Consider the following 13,651-nt stretch of genomic DNA (forward strand, 5'->3'; position numbering starts at 1 on the left):
TTACTTCTTGCAGAAAAATCAAGCAGCAGGTTCTGTAGTCTAGTGGTTATCACGTTCGCTTTACACGCGAAATGTCCTTGGTTCGAAAAACGGGTGGAAACAGTGCTCTTTAACACGTGCAGTAGGTACTATATTTTTAACAGAGAATAATTATTTTCATAAATACCTTATTTTGGAAATTCGAATACGTGCCATGAATATCTGTAAAATTCGGTTTACTCCTTGCAGATAATTGTAGCAGCAGTTTCTGTAGTGTAGTGGTTATCACGTTTGCTTCACACGCGAAAGGTCCCTGTTTCGAAACGGGCGGAAACAAACCTCATTGACACATTCAAGAAGTACTTTAGTGCTAACAGAGAATTTCATTAATGCCTTATTTTGGAAATTCGAATACGTGCCATGTATATCTGTAAAATTCGGTTTACTCCTTGTAGCAAAATGTAGCAGTAGTTTCTGTAGTGTAGTGGTAATCAAGTTTGCTTAACAAGCGAAAGGTCCTCGGTTCGAAACCGGGTGGAAACAGTGCTCTTTGACACGTGCAGTAGGCACTATACATTTAACAGAGAATAGTTATTTTCATAAATTCTGTATTTTGGAAATTCGAATACGTGCCATGAATATCTGTAAAATTCGGTTTACTCCTTGTAGCTAAATGTAGAAGCAGTTTCTGTAGTGTAGTTGTTATCGCGTTTGCTTCACATCCGAAAAGTCCTTGGTTCGAAACCGGGCGGAAACAACGCTCATTGACACATTCAAGAAGTATCTTAATGCCTTATTTTGGAAATTCGAATACGTGCCATGAATATCGGTAAAATTCGGTTTACTCCTTGTAGCTAATTGTAGAAGCAGTTTCTGTAGTGTAGTGGTTATCACGTTTGCTTAACACGCGAAAGGTCCTCGGATCAAAACTGGGTGGAAACAGTGCTCTTTGACACGTGCAGTAGGTTCTGTGCTTTTTACAGAGAATAGTTATTTTCATAAATTCTGTATTTTGGAAATTCAAATACGTGCCATGAATATCTGTTAATTTCAGTTTACTCCTTGTAGCAAACTGTAGCAGCAGTTTCTGTAGTGTAGTGGTTATCACGTTCGCTTTACACGCGAAAGGTCCTTGGTTTGAAACCGGGCAGAAACAGTGCTCTTTGACACATGCAGTAGGTACTGTACTTTAAACAGAGAATAATTATTTTCATAAATGCCTTATTTTGGTAATTCGAATACGTGCCATGAATATCTGTAAAATTTGGTTTACTTCTTGCAGAAAAATCAAGCAGCAGTTTCTGTAGTCTAGTGGTTATCACGTTCGATTTACACGCGAAATGTCCTCAGTTCGAAAAACGGGTGGAAACAGTGCTCTTTAACACGTGCAGTAGGTACTATACTTTTAACAGAGAATAGTTATTTTCATAAATTCTGTATTTTGGAAATTCGAATATGTGCCATGAATATCTGTAAAATTCGGTTTACTCCTTGTAGATAAATGTAGCAGCAGTTTCTGTAGTGTAGTGGTTATAACGTTTGCTTCACATGCGAAAAGTATTTGGTTCTAAACCGGTCGGAAACAACGCTCAATGACACATTCAAGAAGTATCAAAGTGGTAACAGAGAAATTTGTTAATTCCTTATTTTGGAAATTCGAATACGTGCCATGAATATCGGTAAAATTCGGTTTACTCCTTGCAGCTAATTGCAGAAGCAGTTTCTGTAGTGTAGTGGTTATCACGGTCGCTTTACACGCGAAAGGTCCTCTGTTCGAAACCGGGTGGAAACAGTGCTCTTTGACACGTGTTGATGATCAGTTACTTGAGAAGGAGACCAAGTCAGGACGCTGGACCGGGTGGATTCAATTATAGTAAGGCATTTTATTATGAGACAAAGATATTTGGCAAAGCGTGCACGGACTCCTTCGTTTAGCTCATAGGGAACTAGCGGAAGAGAGCGCCGAAACATGGTGTGCATCCAATTTATACAATGAAATAACAGTGTGTTGACGTAGGTTAAGTCTAGTAGGTCCGCTCTCCTGACTGGTCGATGAGTGGAGGGACGGTCCATTCTCCAGGTGGTGTCGACTTCCCATTGGCCCTGGGCAGTGTCCTTTGTCCTCGGAGTCCAACACCCCTAAGTGTGTTTTTCTGCTAATTCGTGTCTGGTTGGTTATGATATTCATGGAATGTTGTTTTTTACACCAGTGGTCAGTTCGTGTGGCTAGGGCGCTTTCATGTCTTGACATTTTTGTGTGAGTGCTTAAGTCAGCCATCTGTCTCTGGGTGTGGTCGTGATTGGTATCAGTTGGTTGCTCAATATGTCTCTGGAATTTTGTTGTGTGCTGTTGTGAAGCATGTTGTGCAAATGCCCTCCTTATATATCATTAGGTAAAATGTTAGATTATCTTTATTACAAATCCCCCTCTTCACGTCTGCAAGACGTGACAAAGAAAAAGGGGAACAGGCTTGCTCGGCGGTAGGTACTTGTCGTCTCATTGATCTGAACTTTCACTCGGTCCGTAGCTCACCATCTGCTCCGTTATCATCTCTCTAAAGTTCTGGTTATTAAACCTCTTGCACACGGGACCAAACAACAACCACACAACCCAAACACACTCATACAGGTTAAAGCAGCCCATAATACAGTTCTTGCAACACTTTTCCATTTCCCAAACATGAGCTGTGTTATCAAAAATGTACGTACAGCAATGAACCTAATCATTCTACCTACACCATCCTCTTTGCCCGTAACCTATCGAGAGTCAGTCTATTTTACCAGGTCATGAGGGAGGTGGCGGATAATTGGTCAGAGAACCTCTTTACTGCATCCCCTGTTTCATTCATGAATCTCTGTTGATTAAATGATGTCATTAATTCAATCCACATTATTATTTATTGTCAACTACCAACATAATGTAGTGTTAAAGCCTTCACATATTTGATTCATAACTTTGTATTCATCTGGAACCTCCCTGAGGATGCCAATAGCATCCATCTAGACAAAGCCATTCCCATCCTTATCAAAACTCCTCCTGTACCTACTTTAGCCTCCTATAACTGGTCTCTTATCACTAATTCAAACTGGTTGGACCAATAACCCCAGGGCGCAAGTTCCTAACCACCCTTTGTGGTAATTCTTGTCGTATGCGTCCTTTGCTGGTACTAGCCCACCCTTCATCAGTTATAGGTGCTATGAGGTTACACATTTTCTCCTGTGCTTTCAAACCTAAGTCAGTCACATTAACGATTACCTTTCCAGCCGTTAAAATCATCTCAATTCTCGGTGCCATTCTTGTATCTATAACACTGGTGCTCATCAGGAATCCAGGTGAACCGAGGTGGGTTGGCTGAGTACTTCAATCTGGCCAACCCCAATTCCTGTACAGTTGTCTGCTTCCCCAGGAAATTGTTTAATGTTTACCTAAAAATCTACATCTTGATCTTCTTTGATTCCTTATTCTGTAAGTCACTCATCAGTGTATTATATAGTTTATCTTTTCATTCTTATAAATGACAACGGTATCGTATGATTAGTGCCAGAAGGTGGTGGATCAATGTATCAGTCAGATTAGACTATGATGCAGCTCAGAGTCTCTACTCTTCTTAAAAACCGCCAACCCTCTCCTGCCCTTAGTCTCTCTGCTAGGTACCACCCCATACTCACACCTCTAGGAGCACACACAGTGATGAACGGTCGGGATAGGAAATCTTCGTTAAGGAGGTAACCCCCGCACCCTATTGGTACTCGGTTCTTCTCCTAACTCTGTGTGTGATCATCAGTGCTCATATGTGTACATACCTCCTTGCAGTGGGTAACGTGGACCCAAGTGACTCTCTCAGCTTTTCTAATGGCAAAGGCAGTGGTTTAACAGAACCTGGTATGGGCCTTCCCAACGGGACTGCTTCCAGTTTCCTCAGGGACTGGATCCACACCCAGTCTCCTAGTTGGATTGAGTGAATCACCTTCTCCTGTAATTCACCTGTTGGACACAAAATCTTGGACATATGGGTTTGGTTAACAAACAGTCTTCTCATGTGCTCTGCTAGTATTTCTTCAACTTCTATGTCTACCAGTTCTGGTATTTTGAACTCTGTCATTCTATAGGCTCTACCTGATTAGCTAAACTGTCATCCATCATTTAAAGAGATGGCTCCTAGTAAACCAACTCTAGGGATAATATCTTGACTTAATATTTTCTCTACCATAATCATGTCCACCAAGTAAGTTGGGAACGCTTCTACCCATTTGCTATACTTATCTATTCTTGTTAAACACCCCTTCTTCCCCTCCTTTCGGAATATTTCAATAAGTCCAATTCCAAATGTTGGAATGGAGCTTCTTACAAAAAATGTTTGTTTAAGTAATTATCCTCTAGGCCAACACTCTTTCCTAACTACTCTACTATACTCCCTTCCCCTTGATACATTGCTTAGCCTATGTATCAATATTGCTGCGTATCCATACAATTTCTTTGGTAGGATAAGTAAATTATCCTTATGTCAGATCTTCTCTTGTAGGATGCCCCCTTTCATTTTCTACATGTCCAATTCTCCCTGGGGCCTTCATCCTCGGCTATTCTGTAAAAATTCTCTGTCTAGTTTCTTATCGTCTTTAAGATTTATCTATGCTGCTTTGTATGGTTTTAAATGTCTATGTGCTTGTCTGTGTAAATAGTAACTATAGACCTGCTGCTTTCTAAAATATCATCCCTCTTATTATCCACATTTCAATCATCTGATTAAGCATATTTGTATGTGTTACTATCCAAACGACAGATTAAGACTCATTTCCACAGTCAAACAACTCTCATATCACAGTCACACAACTCTCATATCACAGTCACACAACTCTCATATCACAGTCACACAACTCTCATATCACAGTCACACAACTCTCATATCACAGTCACACAACTCTCATATCACAGTCACAACTCTCATATCAGTCAGACAACTCTCATATCACAGTCACAACTCTCATATCACAGTCACACAACTCTCATTTCACAGTCACACAACTCTCATACCACAGTCACACAACTCTCATATCACAGTCACAACTCTCATATCACAGTCACAACTCTCATATCACAGTCACACAACTCTCATATCACAGTCACACAACTCTCATATCACAGTCACACAACTCTCATATCACAGTCACACAACTCTCATATCACAGTCACACAATGCTATTCTCAAACATACCTAATCAATTAGTTGTTTTCAACAATATTTTAACCTGCAGAAATATTTTCACATTTCTATGTCATGGTTAGTTCCTAGGATAATGTAACTCATACATTTACATCTTTCAATACTTCTAAAATGGGGTCCAGGTTTAAAACAATTACAGGGGCACCTTACTATCTTATACTATATCATAAATGGTCTTAACTAGTAAACACAGATTCTAGTTTTCATCCAGTTCATAGATAGCTGACTCAGCCTCAGAGCCTCCTGACTGGGCCCTGTTTACACCTCCACACAGGAATACACACTCAGAGCCTACTGACTGGGCCCTGTTTACACCTCCACACAGGAATACACACTCAGAGCCTTTATAAAAACTCTTCGTCAGGAGCGGTCACCAAGTGAAGATTCACATCCCCATCGCCAAATGTGGTGGTTAATTTCTTTAATATCAATTGAGGAGAGACAAACTTATCACAAGTCAGAGTTATTCTTAAACTAAATCTTTATTCACTTATAAGGGAGCAGGTCAATACAACGTACACATATAAAGTGAATCAACTGAGTGGACAAAAGTACCAAGGTCTTTTATAGCCCATTCAACCTACATGACAAACAGATTTATAGAATGGGTCACAAGGTTAAGATTTGTATGAAAGATAGTTATAATTCTCAGCAGACAGTATCTGCTGTAAAAACAGTACTCTTTGTGTAGAGACCAGGGTCTGGCCCTGGGGTCATCTCTCCCTGGTACCATATAGAACAGAAACATTAACTCATGCTCTGGAATGCAGTCTCTTTAGGTTTTATCACCCAAAAGACATTGTAAATCTCCTGTCAGTGTTGTTTTATACCAGAGGCCCATCCTCAGTAGAACACAGACACTATAGTTATAAGAACCCTCTATTCTGTTGCATAAAACAACCATTTGATGCAATAAAAGTATTATAACATAATCATGCAGTTTTGTTCTCAGTGTCCACTGAAAGTTGACTAGTAACAACAACTGGGACCTAAAAGACACCCACCATGAGACCCACTATATCTGCCCAAGAAGAGGCAAAAAAAGAAAACCCCACACCAAACTTAAAGACAGGAAGTAAACCAAAATGGTGGAGCAACTAAAGGTGTTGACTCTCCACATCTATCAAGACAACTGGAGCACTGGGCCAGACACTCTTAAATAGAACCTGGACCGGCTCAGGTGAAACACCTTCCCACTAACGAGATGGACAAGCCAGCACAGGTGTAACACATACTGACTAACGAGGTGACACCAATCAGTGCGTCCTACGTGCTAACGAGCTAGACGTGCTAACGAGCTAGACGTGCTAACAAGCTAGACGGGCTAACGAGCTAGACGTGCTAACGGGCTAGACGTGCTAACGAGCTAGACGTGCTAACGGGCTAGACGTGCTAACGAGCTAGACGTGCTAACGGGCTAGACGTGCTAACGAGCTAGACGGGCTAGACGGGCTAGACGTGCTAACGAGCTAGACGTGCTAACCTCAAAACATAAATGGAAAAACCAAAGACTGTAACACCTTAAGAGAATGCTTACCACTAACAGAAAACAACTTCCAACTTCCATTTCACATTATAATCAACTACAATACTTCACCTTCACCAATATAAACATGGTGTCCACTGGCTGTCAACAATTCAAGACAATATATATATTCTAGAACTCTAGTCTTCCTAAAACTCACTAGTTTCTAGAACTCTCGTCTCCTTGGAACGAGCCCAAACAAAACTCATCTCCAATACGGAAAAACGTGCAGTCAAAATAAGATCCATGGCAACTCACTGGCTAAACACAAAACACAAATATTTTTGACTGCCCACCCTTGAGACAATCAGAAACTAAATTGTCCTCACCATGGACACAAGCACCAGAAACGCTGTTGTTTTGACAAGTAGCAATAAATCACTGATATCGATTAGGGGGAAATCAGGATGTTGAAACTAACACAACTAAAAAAAACATATGGAAATGGGAGATATATTTTACCTCACTGATTAGAGGACAACCTGCAGAAGACAGTCAGCTACATTTTGGACTGATGCATTTAAATTTAGGGGTCGCTAAACAAAGGAACACAACACTTATTTGTCATCACTCATCGATATCATGTTGAAATCAATTGTGTGGCAGAAGGGAGATGAGGTTGCACGTCCTGTTAAAACGAACAGCTAAAAACCACACGGAATCTGGAATAATGTGTACATCCCTGGTTAGAAGACAATTTGTAGAAAACAGCTAGCTACATTTTGAAGTGTTGCATTTTGATTCCAGTGGGTCACCAACATGGTAAGTGTAACAGCTCTTTTTGTGTTAGTCACTTTTTTGTTAAATCACATAAATAGTAACTCTTCCATTTCAGAGCCTGGATTTTCCCCCTGAGGCTAATATCCATATCATGTTGAAATCAATAGAACAGGGGACAAACGTTTAGGTTTCTACATTGTGACATCATTAAAATACTCCTACTACAATGTTAAAACATTCTACATTTTATTTAATTCAGAGCCTGGATCCTCTGAGGCTAATAATCCTTCTACAATGTTAAAACATTCTACATTGTGACATTATTTCATTGATATCATGAAACAACTCCTTCATGTATTTTCTGATGTTTAATCAGAGATCTTTTATCAAAGTATCTCTTCCCACATTGAGCACAGCTATAAGGTTTCTCTCCTTTGTGTGTTCTCTGGTGTAAAGTCAGATATCTAGATGTAGTAAAACTCTTCCCACATTAATCACAGCTATAAGGCTTCTCTCCTGTGTGTCTCCGCTGGTGTACAGTCAGACATCTAGATGTAGTAAAACTCTTCCTACATTGATCACAGCTATAAGGTTTCTCTCCTGTGTGTGTTCTCTGGTGTATAGTCAGAGAGCCAGATGTAGTAAAACTCTTCCCACATTGATCACAGCTATAAGGTTTCTCTCCTGTGTGTGTTCTCTGGTGTAGAGTCAGCGAGCCAGATGTAGTAAAACTCTTCCCACATTGATCACAGCTCTCTCCTGTGTGTGTTCTCTGGTGTAGAGTAAGCGAGCCAGATGTAGTAAAACTCTTCCCACATTGATCACAGCTATAAGGTTTCTCTCCTGTGTGTGTTCTCTGGTGTTGAGTCAGATTTCTAGATGAAGCAAAACTCTTCCCACATTGACCACAGCTATAAGATTTCTCTCCTGTGTGTGTTCTCTGGTGTGATACTAGATGGCCAGATTGACCAAAACTCTTCCCACATTGATCACAGCTATAAGGTTTCTCTCCTGTGTGTGTTCTCTGGTGTAGAGTCAGCGAGCCAGATGTAGTAAAACTCTTCCCACATTGATCACAGCTATAACATTTATCTCCTGTGTGTGTTCTCTGGTGTGATAGGAGATGGCCAGATTGACCAAAACTCTTCCCACATTGAACACAGCCATAAGGTTTCTCTCCTGTGTGTGTTCTCTGATGAATTTTAATGCCTGATGAGTTGAATCTCTTCCCACAGTCAGAGCAGCAGTGAGTTCTCTTCCCTGTGGGTCTCTGCTGGTGTTTCTTGAGGAGTTCTGATCTGGAGAGACTCTTCTCTGCCTCGTCAGCATCATGAGGTTGTTGAGGCTCCCCAGAGGATCCACGATAGTCACGTCTCTCTCCTGTGTGAACAACAAGGTCAGACAGATGGTTAAAGGCCCACAACAGCGGAAATCCACTGTAAAAGGTGATGCAAACAGCGTAGCCATGATGTTGTAAACAATTTAAGTCAGTAATGAATGTTACAATTATTTGACAATTGTCCTAAAATGAGCAAGAATAGTCATATTTTTTTGTCTTGTTTTCACATTAGTAGTAACATCGATGTTTGTAGGCTAGAAATAAGTTATTAAAGTTGTTGAAATCCTAAGCAGTGTGCCAGACGACTTTTGGTCTCAAATTTTGGCCCCTTTCTGTGTTTGCTAAAATTGCGGCACGAGGGCGATGCACATGCAAAAACACTTGCAGAAACACCTCCCTGGTAATGAGGAAACCGATAGTTATGGATGTAGTATATCTGGTAATGAGGAAACCACTAGTTATGGATGTAGTATATCTGGTAATGAGGAAACCACTAGTTATGGATGTAGTATATCTGGTAATGAGGAACCCACTAGTTATGGATGTAGTATATCTGGTAATGAGGAACCCACTAGTTATGGATGTAGTATATCTGGTAATGAGGAAACCACTAGTTATGGATGTAGTATATCTGGTAATGAGGAAACCACTAGTTATGGATGTAGTATATCTGGTAATGAGGAAACCACTAGTTATGGATGTAGTATATCTGGTAATGAGGAAACCACTAGTTATGGATGTAGTATATCTGCTAATGAGGAAACCACTAGTTATGGATGTAGTATATCTGGTAATGAGGAAACCACTAGTTATGGATGTAGTATATCTGGTCATGAGGAAACCACTAGTTATGGATGTAGTATATCTGCTAATGAGGAAACCACTAGTTATGGATGTAGTATATCTGGTAATGAGGAAACCACTAGTTATGGATGTAGTATATCTGGTAATGAGGAAACCACTAGTTATGGATGTAGTATATCTGGTAATGAGGAAAACACTAGTTATGGATGTAGTATATCTGGTAATGAGGAAACCACTAGTTATGGATGTAGTATATCTGGTAATGAGGAAACCACTAGTTATGGATGTAGTATATCTGGTAATGAGGAAACCACTAGTTATGGATGTAGTATATCTGGTAATGAGGAAACCACTAGTTATGGATGTAGTATATCTGGTAATGAGGAAACCACTAGTTATGGATGTAGTTTTTTCTCTCTGCCTGGAGAAAAAATGGTGAGCGACGATTTTAGTTTTTCACAAGGCATTCTGAATATTACAGCACTATCAGGAGTGCTACTGAAGGAAACTCACATTAAGCTCTGTGTCTACTCACTAATTCACCAACGTGGGGGAAAACTCAGGGGAGTTCTCATAGGATGACTGCAAAAATAGCCTCCATTTACAGGTTGTTTATGAGTGCATTTCACATTACTTTGGATTATAACTGTAATGCTTGTTTGAATCTCCTGCTTAATATATTTGTGTTATTGTCGCAAATCAACTGCTTTATACATAAACACTTAAACCTGTAAAATGCTCTTTGGCTAGCTTTGCCATCAGCCTGACAGAGGGTTTTACACTAAGTATTTGCCAAATTTGCCCATAACATCACCTAACAATAACATAGACCTACTGTAGGACCCATAACTTCACCTAACAACAACATAGACCTACTGTAGGACCCATAAGTTCACCTAACAATAACATACACCTACTGTAGGACCCATAACTTCACCTAACAATAACATAGACCTAGGACTATATATTTAATATTTCAGGTGAAACATGGAAACAAAATGTCTTTGTCATGACATTTCATAACCTGATCACCAGATAATTTTGTGAATAATCCCACTAGGCTACTCTGTAATGTGTTGTCATTCTAAATGTCCTGAATAAAGGAAAATAGCTCTGTGTGTTGTACAATAGCCTATCCATCAAGGAACAGTTCTCTACACATTATGAGCAAAGTATCTCTGTGTCCAAACAGACTAACGAGACCCTACTGTAAATCAAGCAGACAATAACACATTATAAACATCAATTTGTTAGGGATGATGGATTCAACGTGGAGCACGGCATAACTGTCTTTACCAGAGTAATGAATGAAGAAGCACTTTGGTTGTTGTTGCATGTTGTGATGTTTGTCATGTGACTGTCATTCAGAAAATGATTTCCTGGATCAGCTGATGATAGTTGAACATGTGACTGTAACTAAACAGCTACAGTATTAAGTATTATGCGTAATTATTTAAGAACCGCATTAATGACAGTATCCATTTGGGTGTTGTCAATAAAGTTAAGGTGACTCTCGGTTAGAACCACTGGATTTAGCAAACTCTGAAATGATTTAAGATTTCTGTGCCCATGAAAACTGTTTTCCCAGCGTAACATAAGGAGACACTAAATGTTACGTAGGTAGAGAGCATTTCAGAGATCTGAATACAAAAAAACTGTCCTAACAGGACAATAACCTAAACCACAAGGCCAAATCTACACTGGAGGAGCTTACCAAGATGACATTGAATGTTCCTGAGTGACCTAGTTACAGTTTGGACTTAAATCGTCTTGAAAGTCTATGGCAAGACTTGAAAATGGCTTTCTAGCAATAATCAAAAACCAACTTGACGGAACATGAATGATTTTAAAAAGAATAATGAATATTCACATGAAGATCAGTCTCCTATTGGATGACATCACGACTTCCTATCAAGCCAACTCCTTGAAGGCCTTACTATGACATCACTCACTCCTTCTAGTTTGCAGTTGTCTAAAAAAAACACTATTTTGCTCAAAACATTTATTTGTTTCCTTTTAGTGTGTTTATACTTTACGATATTTATATCACTTTTCAACAGGAAAAGGTTTTTTTTTAGGACTTCATGGACAATTCCGACAGTACAAAAACATATTCAAGTGTAGTAGGCCTTCCCTTTTAAAAATCACACATTAGTTCAACAACTGCAGAGTTTGTGCCCCTGTTATTACTCACTGTATTTACTGGTGTTAATCAGCTCTCCAGTCTTCTCTTCTTCGTCCTCTAATGTGACAGTAATCTCCCCCTCTTTATCCTTCACTCCAAAAACTGCATCCTCCTCTTCCTCTTCTTCTTTTACAGTAACATCCTCCTCCTCTTTCACTCTGAACGCGTCTTCCTCTTCTTTCACTGTAACATCCTCCTCCTCCTTCACTCTGAACACGTCTTCCTCTTGTTTAACTGAAACGTCTTTCTCTTCTTCTTTCACTGTAACATCATCCTCGTCTTTCACTCTGAACGAGTCTTCCTCTTCTTTCACTGAAACGTCGTCCTCTTCTTCTTTCACTGTAACAGCCTCACCCTCTACTTCTTGTTTAACTGTAACATCCTCCTCTTCCTTCTCCTCTTTCACGACAATGTTCAGCCCCAGATCCTCTTTCTCCGTCCAACAGACCTCTTCTTTAGCAGGAGGAGAGTAGCTTAGTGAACTCATGGTCGGGGATGTTAGCTAGCTAGGCTAGTGCTAACTTAACCAGCCAGATAGTTGACTTACAACGTAAATATTATATTTAATGGGGTAGCTAGTTGTTTACACATAAGTATGTTTAAATCACAGTTACAATTAAACCAGGACAGTGTCTAAAGAACTTGAATGTTCCGACTTTGTCGGCTAACGAGCTACCGAGGTGGCTGCAGCTGTTGAAGAAGCGTTCCGTCCACTAGATTATACGTCACACTAGAAACATCGCCTGAAAGACACATATCGCCATCTGCTGTCTGGAGGGAGGAAACGCAGTTGAGGAGGGAAAACTATTTTTATTCTTCATTGAATTATAATATTATAAAGCAGTTTAGGGAAACGTTTTTTTCCTCTCCATTAAATATTAATATTATATCAACACGTACAAAGAGCAACAAGTGTTGTTTGATTAGTTCAGATTTTTTTATGAGAATTTAAAACAAACTCTACATCTACTCCACATCTGTATTTCTGATTCAGTCAAATAACTAGATATCAAAATAAGCACCTAGTTATTGATACCCTTGATAAATATGAGCAAAAATGACTGTATAAAATAAATAAATAAATAAACTTTACCCATTACCAGGATATTTTAGCCCAAAACCTGGTTACATCTCTGCTAGGAGGCTGAAACTTGGCCATAAGTGGATCTTCCAGCAAGACACATCAATATCCACAAAGAAATGGTTAATTAGGCACAAAATCAACATTTTCAATGGCCATCTCTGTCTTCGGACTCATAAAACATTTCAGTGTCATTATCCTCCCAAGGGGAGGGTGCTGGAGTATTGAAAACATGGGTGGCAATAATTCAGACCCCTACCTTTTGAGAATTACATGTTAAATTAAATCTCTTTTTCTGAGCAATTGTATTAGTATAAAATAATATAGGACTAGGTATAGGACTAGGTCTATACTGCTCCTACATGGTGTAACAATACATCATGTAGATGTATATAATGAACAGACTAGGTCTATACTGCTCCTACATGGTGTAACAATACATCATGTAGATGTATATAATGAACAGACTAGGTCTATACTGCTCCTACATGGTGTAACAATACATCATGTAGATGTATATAATGAACAGACTAGGTCTATACTGCTCCTACATGGTGTAACAATACATCATTCAAAAGTTTGGGGTCACTTAGAAATGTCCTTGTTTTTGAAAGAAAAACATTTTTTTTGTAAACAGTGTGCTGGCTTTCTTGTTCTTTAATAACAAAGCTTTTGTAAACAGTGTTTTTTGCATGCAGCAATTCAACCATGAAGGCCTTATTCATGCAGTCTCTGAACAGTTGATGTTGAGATGTGTCTGTTACTTGAACTCTATGAAGTATTTATTTGGGCTGCA

The 13,651-nt window shown here is 39.4% G+C and overlaps 1 protein-coding gene and 1 non-coding gene across 2 annotated transcripts; one reads left to right on the forward strand and one right to left on the reverse strand.

Moving 5' to 3' along the window:
• Window positions 1-1,062: 1,062 nt before the first annotated feature.
• On the forward strand, window positions 1,063-1,135 carry trnav-uac (transfer RNA valine (anticodon UAC)). The gene has a single exon. It is a non-coding gene; the product is annotated as a tRNA-Val (tRNA).
• A 6,927-nt stretch (window positions 1,136-8,062) lies between these two features.
• LOC115186496 (zinc finger protein 2-like) lies at window positions 8,063-11,427 on the reverse strand (the record flags this gene model as incomplete). The annotated part of the gene is made up of 2 exons (XM_029746118.1): window positions 11,416-11,427; window positions 8,063-8,554 (listed from the first exon to the last, which is right to left on the reverse strand). Coding segments are annotated over exons 1-2 (504 nt in total), but the record flags the coding sequence as incomplete, so codon positions are not given.
• Between the last annotated feature and the right edge of the window lie 2,224 nt (window positions 11,428-13,651).

The sequence above is a fragment of the Salmo trutta genome, unplaced genomic scaffold, assembly GCF_901001165.1.
Source record: "Salmo trutta unplaced genomic scaffold, fSalTru1.1, whole genome shotgun sequence".
Lineage (NCBI taxonomy): Eukaryota > Metazoa > Chordata > Actinopteri > Salmoniformes > Salmonidae > Salmo > Salmo trutta.